Source organism: Sphaerodactylus townsendi, linkage group LG06 (assembly GCF_021028975.2).
Source record: "Sphaerodactylus townsendi isolate TG3544 linkage group LG06, MPM_Stown_v2.3, whole genome shotgun sequence".
NCBI classification, from domain to species: domain Eukaryota; kingdom Metazoa; phylum Chordata; class Lepidosauria; order Squamata; family Sphaerodactylidae; genus Sphaerodactylus; species Sphaerodactylus townsendi.
In genome coordinates this window covers 128,750,767-128,765,399 of record NC_059430.1, presented here as the reverse complement: position 1 = coordinate 128,765,399, position 14,633 = coordinate 128,750,767, and the positions used below count along the sequence as shown (strand labels likewise).

The 14,633-nt window shown below is 49.5% G+C and overlaps 2 protein-coding genes across 2 annotated transcripts in view; one reads left to right on the top strand and one right to left on the bottom strand.

The window, feature by feature from the left end:
* Window positions 1-775: 775 nt before the first annotated feature.
* LOC125435536 (zinc finger protein Gfi-1b-like) lies at window positions 776-8,399 on the bottom strand. Its single transcript, XM_048501730.1, has 3 exons — window positions 8,298-8,399; window positions 4,599-4,755; window positions 776-1,236 (listed from the first exon to the last, which is right to left on the bottom strand). Exons 1-3 carry the CDS (start codon window positions 8,397-8,399, stop codon window positions 1,058-1,060), a joined length of 438 nt encoding a protein of 145 aa, XP_048357687.1. The 3' UTR covers window positions 776-1,057.
* Window positions 8,400-9,184: 785 nt separating this feature from the next.
* Window positions 9,185-14,633, top strand: part of CATSPERG (cation channel sperm associated auxiliary subunit gamma) — a 76,700-nt gene continuing 71,251 nt past the window's right edge. The window contains exon 1 of the mRNA XM_048501729.1: window positions 9,185-9,258. Within this exon, the coding sequence (XP_048357686.1) occupies window positions 9,231-9,258 (28 nt within the window). The 5' untranslated portion in view covers window positions 9,185-9,230. The remainder of the gene's footprint in view (window positions 9,259-14,633) is intronic.

Here is a 14,633-nt window from a genome sequence, read left to right as displayed (position 1 = left end):
CTGAACTAGGGTCTCGCTCGAACTGCTGAGGCAGGGCAAGGCGAGTGTAGCCAACCAGCAGAGCCCTGTTGCATCACGTGGCTGGGTGACGTGCTATAGCGTCATTATTTGTAAAGGGTCCTGAGGGCGGACCCAGGAGGAAACATGTGGGTATGAGGCTGGATGCCACCTGGACTCAGATGGACTCACCAATCATTTGGACCACAGGTGTCAAACTTGCGGCCCTCCAGATGTTACGGACTACAGTTCCCATCATCCCCTGCCAGCAACAGAACACAGAAAAATAAGACATCCCCTGAAAATAAGACATAGCGCATCTTTGGGAGCAAAAATTAATATAAGACACTATCTTATTTTCGGGGAAACACGGTATGTATATTTCACTGTCACTGTCACTGTCACAGGCATCTCTAAGCCCCTTCCACACATGCAGAATAATGCACTTTCAATCCACTCAATGCACTATGCAGCTGGATTTTACTGTACGGAATAGCAAAATCCACTTGCAAACAATTGCGAAAGTGGATTGAAAGTGCATTCTATGTCTTGAAAAAAAGCCTCAGAAATCTCCTACAGCAATACAAGGCCCTTTTGACTCGCTGGCAACAGTGGCCAGCTGAAAGGACAACAAGACAGTCATAAGCTGCTCCTATCAGTATAGTTACAACTGGGCCAGGGAAATGGTTGGGGAAGCAGTGGTAAGCCAATGGGACAGCAGGCATGCCGCCCTGGAGGCATACACACACTTGAGGCGTGGCGGGGGGGTTCGGGGGGGGGGGGCAGGTGGTGCCGCAGCAGGGGTGCAGGGCGCTCGCACGCCCTGGGCACAGTTCTCCCTCGCTCCGCCCTTGTTGGGAAGGGAGTCGCAATTGGGGTGGGGGGAGGAGGAACACCCTGTGCCAAAGCCGCCTTCCAACTGGGGTAAACAGAACTGCTTTGGCGGACTGTTTAGTTAGCCAGAGGTTTCTTTCTCCTCGTCTGGGTGGGCTGAGGAGAATGGTAGATGGCCCTTCCTTGTCTTTGCAGGTTCTCTAGCTTGGCAGGCAGAGGGTCCCCCTCACTTGAGGCTGTGCTGGCTCTCCCGATGTCGCCGCAGATCCACCTTGCGCTGGAAGCCTTTCCCGCAGAGCTCACAACTGAAGGGCTTGAAGCCCGTGTGCTTGCGGCTGTGGGTGATGAGGTTGGAGCTCTGGCTGAAGGCTTTGCCACAAACCTGGCACTTGTGCGGTTTCTCCCCTGGGCAGAGAGGAAGGAAACAACAACGGAACATCCCTTGTTAGCATTGCGGTGTGCGTGCGAGTGTTTCGAAGCAGTGTGGGTTGTGAACCAAAATGGCCGCTTTAAAAAAGATGGGGAAAAGACTGGAAACAGCAGGGTAATCAGTTTTCGTTTGCTGAAAAATGCCAACTTTAGACCCAGGACTTTCCCAACCCAGAGTTGGCCACCCTACAAAAGAATGGCTGGGGCAGCCCAATGAGGAGACCTGAGAGATACCCAAGGGGTGCAGCTTACTCCCTCTCCCACTTCCCCTTCCTCCCAGGGTGGGTGGTCCTCGACTAAATGATGGGCCCCTCGCCCTCGCTCCCCTTCCCCCCGGGTGGGGGATCATGACCAGGTGCTGGGCCCTCTCCCCCTCTGTCCTCCCCCCTTCGTCCTCCAGCAGAGTGGGTGGACCACGAGCAGATGGTAGGTCCCTACCCTACCCCCCTGGTGTGGGATAATGGGCTCCCTTCCCCTCTCTCGCTCCCTAACCCTCCCCCCCCCAAAGGCAACTCAGCACCATCAGCAGAGAAGGCAAATGGTATCCCTCTAGGGCCTGTGCCACTGCCAGGCATGTCCAAACCCAGCTCCTGGTGGCAATCCAGTACCAGTGCATTATGGGTAGGGGTGGGGGTGGCATGTAGGGAGCCGGGGAGGGAGGGAGGAGGAGAGAGAGGTGGCATGCAAGAGGAGGAGGAGGGGCCAGCATCTGGACATGGCCCCACCACACCCTAGCAGAGAGGAGGGAGGGAGGTGGCATCTGAGGGAAGGGAGGGAGGGGTGGCGTGCAAGGGAAGGGATGGTGGGGACCGGGCAACTGGACATGGCCCACCCACCTTGGGAGATGGAGAGGAGGGAGGGGTGCCATGGAAGGGAGTGAGGAGGAGATGGGAGGTAGTGAGGGGTGGCATGCAAGGGAGGGAGGGAGGAGGAGGGTAGAAGGGTGGCATGCAAGGGAGGGAGGGTGGGGAGTCCGGCAACTGGACCTTGGCCCACCCACCTAGAGATGGAGAGGGAGGGAGGGTGCCATGGAAGGGAAAGAGAGTGAGGGAGGGAGGAGATGGGAGCAGGGAGGGGTGGCATGCAAGGGAGGGAGAGGGAGAGCTTTCCCTGCAATAGCAGAATAGGGATTTTGACTGATGCAGAGTTGGGATAGCCATACTTACTGAACATACGAACCAACCTCTTCCGAATCAGACAATTAGTCCATCGGCGTCAGTACTGTCCACTCAGACTGACAGTGCCTCTCCAGAGTCACAGGAAGAGACCTTTCATATCATCGGCCCCTTCCGCACATGCAGAATAATGGACTTTCAATCCACTTTCACAATTGTTTGCAAGTGGATTTTGCTAGTCCGCACAGTCAAATCCAGCCGCAAAGTGCATTGAAAGTGGATTGAAAGTGCATTATTCTGCATGTGTGGAATGTCATAGCCAGGAGCAGTGTTGAAATCCCACCTTTCTCACAGCTGCTGAATTGCATTTTATTATCTTCTTTATCTTTATTAACCTTTAATAGGCATAGATTTTTATTATATCGATTGATTTGTTTTATTAGGCTGCCCCTCCCCTTCCAGACTCGGGGCAGCTTACAACATAGATATAAAACATACATATAAAATGGAATCATCTAAGAATATTAAAACATTAAGAACATCAGAAAGAACCAGCTGGGTCAGACCAGAGTCCATCTTGTCAGCACTCTCTGCTGCTACGCAGTGGCCCACAAGATGCCTTTGGGAACTCACATGCAGGATGTAGCAAGCAAGGGCCTTCTGCTGCTGCTTCCTGCTGCTGCTCGAGCACCTGGTCTGCTCAGGCATTACAATCTCAGATCAAGGAGGATCAAGATTGGTAGCCACAGATGGACTTCTCCTCCAAGCCCCCTTTAAAGCTATCCAGGTTAGTGGCCATCCCCACCTCCTGTGGCAGCATATTCCAAACACCGATCATGTGTTGCGTGAAGAAATGTTTCCTTTTATTAGTCCTCATTCTTCCCCCCAGCATTTTCAATGTTCCAGCCATTCCAATCAATTCAGCTATTTAATCCAAGAGTAAGGTGACCAGATGGTCACCTTTACATGCATCAGAGACGGTGGTGGGTGGGTGTACGCACCGCTATGCGCTGTGACATGAGTGCACTGCCTTCTGGGGTGCTCCCGTTTCCTGCCCTGTCACAGGGCGGAAGCGGGAAGCATAGCCCTCTCTTGACGTCTTGTGGAAGAACTGCCGCACTGCCTTGCACCAGAAGGCGAGAATGCGAGGCGGCCTTCCAGCTCGAGACACTTGAAAAAAAAAACCAGCGGGACTGTAGGACAAGTGTTTAAAAGTAGGGACTGTCCCTGCCAAAAAGCAGGACATCTGGTCAGCCTATCCAAGAGGCATGACATATTATGGATTGATTTAGGAAAAGAATTATGCTGTCTCTCTAGAAACCTGTCCAAGGCGTCAGTCAAATGAAAATAATACTAAAAGCAAACCTTTTAGCGATGCAGCTTAAAATCCTGCATTAAAGCGTATTATACATTAAAAGCACAGACCATAAGAATAGACCACCGACACCTTAAACTAACCATTCCCCTTTTATATGTCACCTGAAAAGCAGAGGAATTCCATTTTTAAAAAGGTAGCTTCTATATGAGACAATTAGACTCAATTATTTTTTTTTTTGCAACTTGTTCTTCTGGCAAGAAAAAAGTTTGTGGACAACATTAAATCTTATACCTGTTGAATAATGATGTCAATATTACTGAGACAACAGCAACATTTCCAGCTGCATGGTGGATCGTCTGCAAATACAGAGCAAGACTTCCGTAGTATTGCATCCAATTCTCAAAGATCTATTATGTGTTATATATGGATTTATCTTTGTCTGTCTTTTTTATGCTGATATGTAATAAAGATTGACTTGAATTTGAAAAAGAAGAAAGAAGAAGAAGAGTTTGGTTATACCCCCCTTTCTCTCCTGGCAAGGGACTCAAGGGAGCTTGCAACCTCCTTGCCCTTCCCCTCTCTATACAAACACCCTGTGAGGTAGGTGGAGCTGAAAGCTCGAAGCTGTGTGCCCAAGGTGCCCAGCTGGCGTGTGTGGGAGGCGCCTGGGCTCATCTGAATTCACAGAAGCCTCCACAGCTCAGGCGGCAGAGCTGGGAATCAAACCGATTCCTCAGATTGAATGCAGGCTCTTAACCTCCTACGCCACTGCTGCTCCTTGTGTTTTGCCTCCAGTCTTTTGGTCGCTGCTGCTGTTTGCGATTGTGTGTGTTATATCATGCCTGCGTTCACAATACATTTCTCAATTGCCCACCCCCATCTCCATGCGCTGGGCTTTCCCTCACCTGTGTGAATGTAGGTGTGCTTCTTCATATCCGACTTCTGGTGAAAGCGTTTCCCACAGTACTGGCAAGGGGTAAGGCGGGTGTCTGAGTGGATCAGCAGATGGGTGGACAGCGTCCCGAACCTCTTGAGAGTTTTCCATTTGCACTGAAGCTTTCTCTAGAGAGTGCAAAAGAGCAGCACAGGACAAGCCGGAGATGCGTCAGGGAGAGACAAGGAACACCCTGAGACTTACCAAGAATAGCTGCAAAAGGACAGATAGGCTCCTATGCCTTCCAAGAGGCGGTGGGGGGAGAAGGGGATTCTGGGAAAAGCCTAGGTTAGCCAACTTCAAGGCGGGTCTTGTGGTGATCTCTCAAAATTCTGACTGATCTCCAGATTACAGGGTGGGTACCTTAGGAGAAAATGGCTGCTTTGGTGGAATTGGAATCGATGGAGTTATAGATATATCACTAAACCCTGCCCTCCCTAGGCTCCACCCCCCAAAAAATCTCCAGGAATTTCTCAATCTGAAATTGGCACCCTTAAGGCCTCTGTTTTGGCTGTGTGCCCCTTGATGTCTTAGGTCTTGATCTTGCTAATGTCCTACCTGAGCGTTCCCTTGGGGCAGTGGTGGTGAACCTTTGGCACTCCAGATGTTATGGACTACAATTCCCATCAGCCCCTGCCAATTGGCCATGCTGGCAGGGGCTGATGAAACCCAGCAGTCCACTAGCCTGGAGTGCCAGAACCACTCCTACTATGAAGCGTTCCTCAGAGGCATCTGCAGCGCTTCATCTCTGGCCTCTGTGGTTTTGCCAGGTAGCCTTTCACTGCACAAGCTGCTGTTTATCAACTTGTTCTACTGCTGACACCTTCACAGTAGACCAGCTTGAAAACCACAGCTTGATTGACTACCTTTAAAACTAGGTTTGTTCACGGGGAAATGCATGCATCTGCCAACAGTTCGTTTAGAATATAATGCCCTTGTATCCAGCACCTAGCATTTGAATTCAAATCCCCCCCAGACACAAACACACATATTGTAATTCTGCATTGTAACTTTTTTAGTTAGAGTTAATATCGAGTATTATCAGCAATTAGGCTGTGGAAAACACCCGAAGAAGCCTGCTTGCTATAGGGCTGCTACCTCTGAGTGGGAAAATCTAGGACAGGGGCGGTGGTGGGATCAAAAATTTTTAGTAACAGGTTCCCATGGTGGTGGGATTCAAACTGTGGCGTAGCAGCAATGGGGCTGGAAGTGAGGGCACAACATGGGGCGTGGCGGGGGCATTCCAGGGCCGGGGGGGCATTCATGGGAGGGGGGCTGTGAGACGCAGCAGCTGCAGAATCCTTGGGCAGGAAGCGAGGAATGCAGCAGGCGCAGGCTGCCGCTGCAGCTGGTACACCTCCTGCTAGACTGCTTCTACCAGGATTCGCAATGGCTACTGCTGAGGAGGGTAACTAAGGCAAAAAATCATGTGGCAAAAATCGCACCCATTAGTAACCCCCCCTCTCGGCACACACACAGAATGAGTGGTACCACTCCTCTAGGGAATCTGTGAGAACCTCTTGGGTCCTGATGGACTGAACCAGTGTCAATGTTCTCCGTGGTGTGTCACTTCTTCAGTCAGTGAGACCTCAGGTCAGATCTAATTCAGGTGGTGATTTTCCAAGGGCAGCCTTCCACCTCCTTCTGTCCCATGTCCACCTGGAAGCCAGACTTGGCAGGTAGCATGTGTGCGCGCGCACGCGTGTGTGCATGCAAAGAGTAATCTACCTCTTCAAAGAAAACTCACTACACCTTATCCCAGAAACCACACTGTACAATCCCTGGCTAGTGGAGTTTATTGGTAACATACCCTCCAACACTTTGCAGATGATAATAAGAACCCATTTACATTACCCCTTTCTCATACCAACACTTACTGCAAGGATTATGGGAGATTCCCAACCCTCAAAGTGGGGTTTGGCATCCTCCCAGAATTACAACTGATCCCTAGACTTCTGCAATCTGGACAATAGGGCAGACTCTGTGGCAGGGGTCTGCAACCTGTGGCTCTCCAGATGTTCATGGACTACAATTCCCATCAGCCCCTGCCAGCATGGTCAATTGGCTGGTGGGAATTGTGAATCCCATGAGCTATCTGGAAAGGCCCTGGGGGTCTGGAGCCTGCTATGTGTACCAACAGGTGTGCATAGATACCTTACTATCTGGGAGCTTTTAAAGGAAGCAACAACTGAATGGAAAACTCCTTGTGTCCTTTTACCATAGCTGTGCTATAGAGTGTCTTAACCTACATCTGTGTATGGTTCTCCAGTTGCACAGTGGCAGATAGGAAGAGGCGGCTCAAGAGGTGATAAGCTACTGCACGGAGAGGATTATCGGCTGCCCTCTCCCCTGCTTGGAAGAACTCTATCATTCCCGAAGCCTAAAGAAGCCCCAAAATATTCTGAGAGACCCGTCTCATCAGCCGCTCTCTTTTGAACTGTTACCATCCGACGAGCGATACAGGTCTATCAAAGCTAGGACAAAGGAAGCTTAGAGACAACTTCTACTCTAGAGCTGTAAGCGATGCTGAACTCCAGCAACCCCGTGTTGATGTGTTTGGGGCTGTGTAGGGATGGGTGGAGAAGGGGAGAGATGGGGAGGGGCTGAGAGAGCTCTGAAGAACTGTGACTAGCCCAAGGTCACCCAGCTGGCATTTGTTGGAATACACAGGCTAATCTGAATCCTCAGATAAGCCTCCATAGCTCAAGTGGCAGAGCGGGGAATCAAACCTAGTTCCTCCAGATTAGAATACACCTGCTCTTAGCCACTATGCCACTGCTGCTCCAAGTATGGAGGTCATACTCGCTACCACGGTGAGAAAATGTGGTTTGTACACTGTCTGGCACTCAGAGAATCTGCCCCCAACCTGCTGGGTGGCCTGCACAGAATGGCAGGCGGGCAGATTCTCCCTGACAGCGGATGGCACCGCACCTAAAGTGAACGGGTGGGAATACAGCCTCTCCTGCCTGTTGGGTTGGCATGGGGCGCCTCCAACCAGGGATTCTGCAAAAGGGTTGTTGGTTTGGTGATTTTCAAAAATCCCAGGTTGAGGGGAATAAAGCGGGTCAGACTCGTTTTGGGAATGGGACCTGTGCGAAGTCTCCACCCCCAAAACAGTTTGCATAATGTCCGACACTTGCTATACTTGGCTTGTGCAGAATCCACCAGCGAGAAGAGACAAGAAGTAGCACAGCTCGATGCTTCTATTCCCAGAAATTCTCGAGGAGAGGAAGCCACCTGGAGAGGCAGCATGTAAATTTCCTGAATAAACGTTTGAAATAAATTTGGATCCCTCAGGAACTCAGCTAATTTTGTTTGTTTTTAATGAATCGTTTTATTTAATGTTTTGGTCAATTTTCAGCTGTTTGCTCAGCAGGCAACGAGAGCCATTTGTGAAATTCCATGGGATGGAAATGGGTCCTGAAATAAATTATCTCTTTTTTTTCCCAGCGTTACTTTGGGTTTCCGTATTTCCTGAAAATTAACCTGAGTTGCCTAGAACAGGTAAGGGAAAAGAGTCCACTGGGAAGATAACGTATGGATTCTAATTTAAGCTCCAGTTCCCTGTGTTCCTGTTGCTTAAATAACATGCACATCTTCATGGCGAGCAGAGAGTGGTTTTCAGCTTCTGCTTTTCATGTAGTTTTAAACTCTTAAACTCTGTCATTACATCTGTTCCCACCGGTGGCTGTTGCTGGTGAGCTGCGTGGAGAAACTCCCGGGGGGAGTGAAAGCGGACAAAGGCCTGTGTGGCAATTTTGATATCATCCATCCATCCATCCATCCATCCATCCATCCATCCATCCATCCATCCATCCATCCATCCATCCATCTAATCCATCTAATCCATCCATCCATCCATCCATCCATCTAATCCATCCATCCATCCATCCATCCATCCATCCATCCAATCCATCTAATCCATCCATCCATCCATCCATCCATCCATCCATCCATCCATCCATCCATCCATCCATCCATCCATCCATCCATCCATCCATCCATCCATCCATCCATCCATCCATCCATCCATCCATCCATCCATCCATCCATCCATCCATCCATCCATTTATTTATAGGCCGCCTCATCCCCGAAGGGCTCGAGGCGACTCACAACATGGCTGTTTCCAACAGCAATTCAATACAACATAAAACTGAATCCGTTAAAACATAGCAGCAGGTAATAACAATAGACAGATTAAAACAACAAAATTGTGTAAAACATACACACACAGGCGCCCGATCTAAAAGGCCAAAAGAAGAAAAAAGGAGAGGAGGAGGTAGGCAGGGCCCAGGATGGAATTAGGGCCCAACCAAGATGGTCCAGACAGGCAGCTTTGATTTCAGTGGGGGGCGATGGAACCGTGGCCAGCCCCTCCAAAAGCCCGGTGGAATAGCTCTGTCTTACAGGCTCAAGGCCTCAAGCTCTGAGGGCCGCCCCCACCCCCCCAATTAGATGCTGATTGCTCCCCCCTACAAATTCCAGGACTCCTCACGAGCCATTCGGACGGCGCACTATAGTGGTCTGATCCCCAGGGTGACAATCACTTTTCATGAACCTGTCCACTCTGTGCGTCAGAAACGGGAGCAGTTGCAGATCCAGATGAGAGCCGCACCGTTCCAGATCAGAGGTACTTTGTTGTCCTTCAAGGTGCGTTTACACAGGATCCTGATGATCAGTGATAGCGGGGAGACAGAAAATGTAATTCAAAGGATACTTCCCCATGAGGTACTATTTCTTTTTTTTTTTGCAGTTGAGCTACAGTGGAGCAGCTGTCTCCTTACCTAGAAGAGTTTTAGCACCAAGGGAAGCAGTTTGGCTTAATCCTATAGCAGTGGTTCTCAACCTTCCTAATGCCACGACCCTTTAATACAGTTCCTCATGTTGCGGTGACCCCCAACCCTAACATTTATCCATTTAGGAGAACACTGATGCAGAGAGTCTTAGGCGACCCCTGTGAAAGGGTCGTTCGACCCCCAAAGGGGTCCCGACCCCCAGGTTGAGAACCACTGTCCTATAGGAAGGTCTTCTATAGGAAGGAGCAGCAGTGGCGTAGGAGGTTAGGAGCTCGTGTATCTAATCTGGAGGAACCGGGTTTGATTCCCAGCTCTGCCGCCTGAGCTGTGGAGGCTTATCTGGGGAATTCAGATTAGCCTGTGCACTCCCACACACGCCAGCTGGGTGACCTTGGGCTAGTCACAGCTTTTCGGAGCTCTCTCAGCCCCACCTACCTCACAGGGTGTTTGTTGTGAGGGGGGAAGGGCAAGGAGGTTGTAAGCCCCTTTGAGTCTCCTGCAGGAGAGAAAGGGGGGATATAAATCCAAACTCTTCTTCTTCTTCTGCCCCAGGTTGCCTTAGAGCAGGGGTGTCAAACTCATTTGTTCCAAGGGCCGGGTATAACATAAATATGACTTGTTTGGACCAGGATGTGCGTTTGTGGGCTTGCCAGATCAGGAGCCAGGGCGAAGGTTTGCCTCAGCTGGTTTGTGGGACTGATAAGCCCTCTCTAGGGGCCAGATCCAGAGGACTTCTCAGTGAGCAAGGCTGCATGTTTGTGGAAGGGGTCATCCTGTTTGGAATCTCCAAATGTCCTGGCAAAGGGCCCTGAGATAACTTTCTCAGCTCCAAACCCTGGTTCTCTTAACTCCACCCATCAGCTCACTCTTAAAGGCACACATCTCATCACACCCAATAGTAGCAGGATTGCTATCCCGTCACACCTTCCAGTAGCAGTGACCAAGTTGATCTTAAATTATGGCGTGGGTTGTGAGTGATCAGTAAGGCAATGTGAACAACTGGGGCGGATTACATGCTACTACGATAGTGGAAGCCTGGGGACCCAGAATAGGAATCTGAGCAAATTTCTACTACTTCCCCCTCCCCTTAGAACAGTGGTGGTGAACCTTTGGCACTCCAGATGTTATGGACTACAATTCCCATCAGCCCCTGCTAGCACGGCTGGCAAGGGCTGATGGGAATTGTAGTCCATAACATCTGGAGTGCCAAAGGTTCGCCACCACAGCCTTAGAATAATAAAATCTTAGTTGCATACAGGCCAGCTAATCCAATCCCTCGCTCAGTTCAAGATCAGCCTTTTCACAACACACGCACGCAAAGTTTATTATCCTTTCTTAAGTAGAGCGCAGATCTTCGTGGTTTGTTGGGTAAGGCAAGGAACGTAGCAAGGCATTGGTTCTTGGTTGAAAGGGAAAGCAAAATTCTGCTTTAAAACACAGTGTCACACATCCACGGGTTTACTGAACAGGCAGGCTATTTCTATAAAAGAGAGATGAATTATTTTATTTGAAACTTCTCTTTAAATTCAAGAATCTCAGGCCGATTATACACTGGTGCTCAGCAGGGAATCCACGCAGCAGGCAAAGGGGTGTCTCCTGGCTTGTAAACAGAGAAGTGTGAAGAGACCCCACTACATCCCCACTGCACAGCGAAGAGCCCCAAGGAAAACTCTCCATGCATAATGGGCCTCAAAGTTAGCTTGTTGTTAGGTCTCGAATCTTCAGCCAAGAAACAGACTCTGTGTTGTTGATCAATAGCATTTATTGATAAGTGTCAGCGTACCACAGCTTAGCAAAGCCAGTTCTGACAGACCTGGCAATTGCTATCCCCTTTCTCTCGTTACTAGTCACCCCTCCCACATTCCCAAGAAAGTTTGAAAAGCAACTTTTGGAGCTAAGGCGCCCCAAGGTCGGCGACAGATAGTGGTACAGCCACCTGGCTTTCTGCCCCCATGAGACAATGGATATGCCTCCCTTTCCCATGGGAGCAGGGTATCAGGGAAAAGCCTAGTTATCTACAATCGTGTGAAGCCATAAAGAAAAGATCAAGGAAAGAATACCCCAGATGGCAGTGGTAACATATAGCAGGGTGGTTACATATATCTTTTAGCAGCATTGATTTGTAGCTACATTGAGTTAGGATTGCATCTCAACCACATAGATGCAATCCCCCTGATATTTGTCTCTTATTTCCCTCAATCCCCCACACAACGCAGGGATACCAACTCTATTCCTGGCCTGTTATTGTGTTCTGAGTCCCATGTAGATACATTATAGATGTCTCAGTTTTTTTCTTTGTTGGAGAGAGCCTAATTATTCTCCTGCTTCTCTGTTGCTTCCCCAAATCCTCTCTAAGGCCATGAAAGATTTTCCCTGTGCAGAATCTTCCCCCTGCCAGAGGTTCCACAACCTCTCACTGACTGGTGCTTGCCCATTCACTGGTAAGCAAGGAGCCAGAGGTGTACCGGGGGAAACAGTGCCCGGAGACATCTGTTCTCTGGGCACACACCCCCACCGCTACACTTGGGGCGAGGCCCACCCCTGCCCCCACCCCCGAGCCCCGTTCCCTCCTGGCTGCCGGCTCTGAGCTGGCAGCCGGCAGTCCCTTCTGCCCTCCCCTCTGGGGAGGACCGAAGCAACTGGAAGGCTCCGTGCTGGGGCCTTTGCTTTTATAAGCTTGGGGTGGGGGCCATGCCCCCGAGCTTACAAAAGTAAAGGCCCCAGCACAGTCTTCCACTTCCTTCTGTCCTCCCCAGTGGGGGTGGCGGGAAGGGACTGCCGGCTGCTGGCTCAGAGCCAGCAGCCGGGAGGGGGGCAGGGCTTGGGGAGAGCCAGCAGCTGGGAGGGAGGCGAGGCTTGGGGGGATCCTCTGGCTTCCTTGGCCCCGCCCATGTTGATGATGACATGGGTGGGGCCGAGAGTGCCAGAAGATGACAAGGCAGCAGGACTACCTGCTGCCTTGCCGTCTTCCTGGTCACGTGGGGGGCCGATTTTGCAACCCCCTGTATGTAGCAGTTGCATGGCAGCCTCGAGCACTACCAGTTGGGGCGCTGCCTGTAGGAAAGGAGGTTATCTCCTAGAATATAAACACCTGAGGGTGATTAATGGCTATGGCTAATAACAAGCACCATGGCTGGCCACCCTTAAGTTCTGGGTTCGCCTGTGCTTTAATTCGGACACTGGTAGCCTTATCAGTCATATCCTCCCCCAACTCCATGGATCTAAGTGGTGGCGGGCAGTTGAAATTAAAATACTTTCCCTGGGATTCTCCTGGGACTCTTTACAAATGCTACCTCCTTCCGAACTCTTTTTTCAACTAAAAAGGCGACTCCTTGACCAGGAGCTACAAGCTCTACAAGACCAAGCGCAAAGTAACTCTTCCCCCTTCTTTTTCAACATCAAATTCAAAACCAATCTGATGGCAGACTATCTGAGTATACTCCAAGAGCCCAAGCTTAGATGGATATACACAAGGGCTCGTTGTAATTCCTTCCCTTGTTCTGTACTCCAAGGGAGGTTTCTTAAAATTGACTCGCGAGAGCGGAAATGCTCCCACTGTTCTATAGTGGTGCAATCTATGGAACATATAATGCTTAATTGCCCCAGATACGAAGAAGCTAGGACCAGGCTTTTGACTCTTCTTCCTGCTAAGTTTAAGGAATACTCTGTTGCTGGGAAGGTTGCATTCCTACTAAACAACTCTTCTTCTGTGATTTTAAATTCTGTAGCTAGGTTCCTTTTAGGAACTTTGGAATAATACCTGTGATGGTTTTATGTATGGAACATTTGCCTGGATAATGCTGGTTGTTATATTGGTATTATGCCTAATAAAGGTTTTGTGTGTAAAAAAAATAACAAGCACCAGCTGTGGGCTAGGGAGAGCAGATAACTGATCAGGACAACAAGGCTGAAAATATACTCGGGTGTCTGGCTTCTTGAAAGTATGATCCAGTCTCTCTTGATTACCTGAGGAGACTTCCTTGATTCCTGAATAAAAAGGCTATTGGACTTTCTTAACATCTTGTAGCCGGGAGCTTTCTTGTCTTGTTTTATTTTGTCTGGAGGAGGAAGCTCCTACCAAGGAGATTATTTCTTTGGAAGCCTGGGAGAAAGCCTGCTGGAGAAGTTGGCAGGCCACTTGCTATCTGGCATGCAAAGCTACCGAAAGGCCAGAACGACATCGCAGGCTCATACACCCCCACATGACCAGCTCAGTGGCGCCTGGGGACAGAGGGGACCCCCTGTCCCAAGGCAAATACAGTGGAACCTCGGTTTTCATTGCCTTTGGTTTTCATCGGTTTTGGTTTTCACCGATTTTTTCAATGAAAAATTTGTCTCGGTTTTCATTGATTTGCAGGAAGGTGCAGGGGTTTGTGGAGAAAAATCACCCGGACAAAGCTGTTGCAGGCCGTGTCTGCAACTTGTTTAATGACAACGTCTTGCCCCATTTCAGACAAATCTTAAAGAGGCGTCAGAAACAGACCTCTTTGGACATTGGTCCACTGGCTCTGAAGCTGGTCCTGGTGTTATTGTTTGTTACTGTTTTCAGCATTAAACACTATGTTTATTCACCCAAAAATGTGTTTTTGGTATGTTTTTTGGAGTGCCTAGAACGGATTAATTGGATTTACATTGATTCCTATGGAAAAGTTTGCCTCGGTTTTCATCGGTTTCGGTTTTCATCGATTCTTTTCGGACGGATTACCAGCAAAAAACGAGGTTCCACTGTACGCCACTGCAGGGAGCTAGAGGCCACCGGTCACAGGCATCATTGTGAGCAAATCTCAAGGATGGGACCTAAGAAATACTTAGCATGGATTGGAAAGCCATCAGTTCTAGGGTGGTGGAGGCCCTCAAACCACCCTACAATTGACGTCCTTCCCCCGTGCGCTGACTGGCTCTCAAGCAGCCAGTTGTAGTTGGGCCTTTGTGTTGTGTGGACAAATACTTAATTAGCAGAGTTAATGCAATAATGAGGCAGAGACCAGTTGCTTTACTGAAATAAAGTTTACTTACTACAGGGAAGGGAAACTTGGAAGAAAAACAATAAACATCTTTCTTACTAGCTAGCACCAACAGCCAGCTTGCTGCTTAGACTATTACATGGCTACTACGCTATAGACTGAACTGAACTGAGCTGAGCATGGGCAGAGTGCAACACAAAGGAGATATATCTAAAGCCTACGTGCAGACCTGCATGCAGCCCACC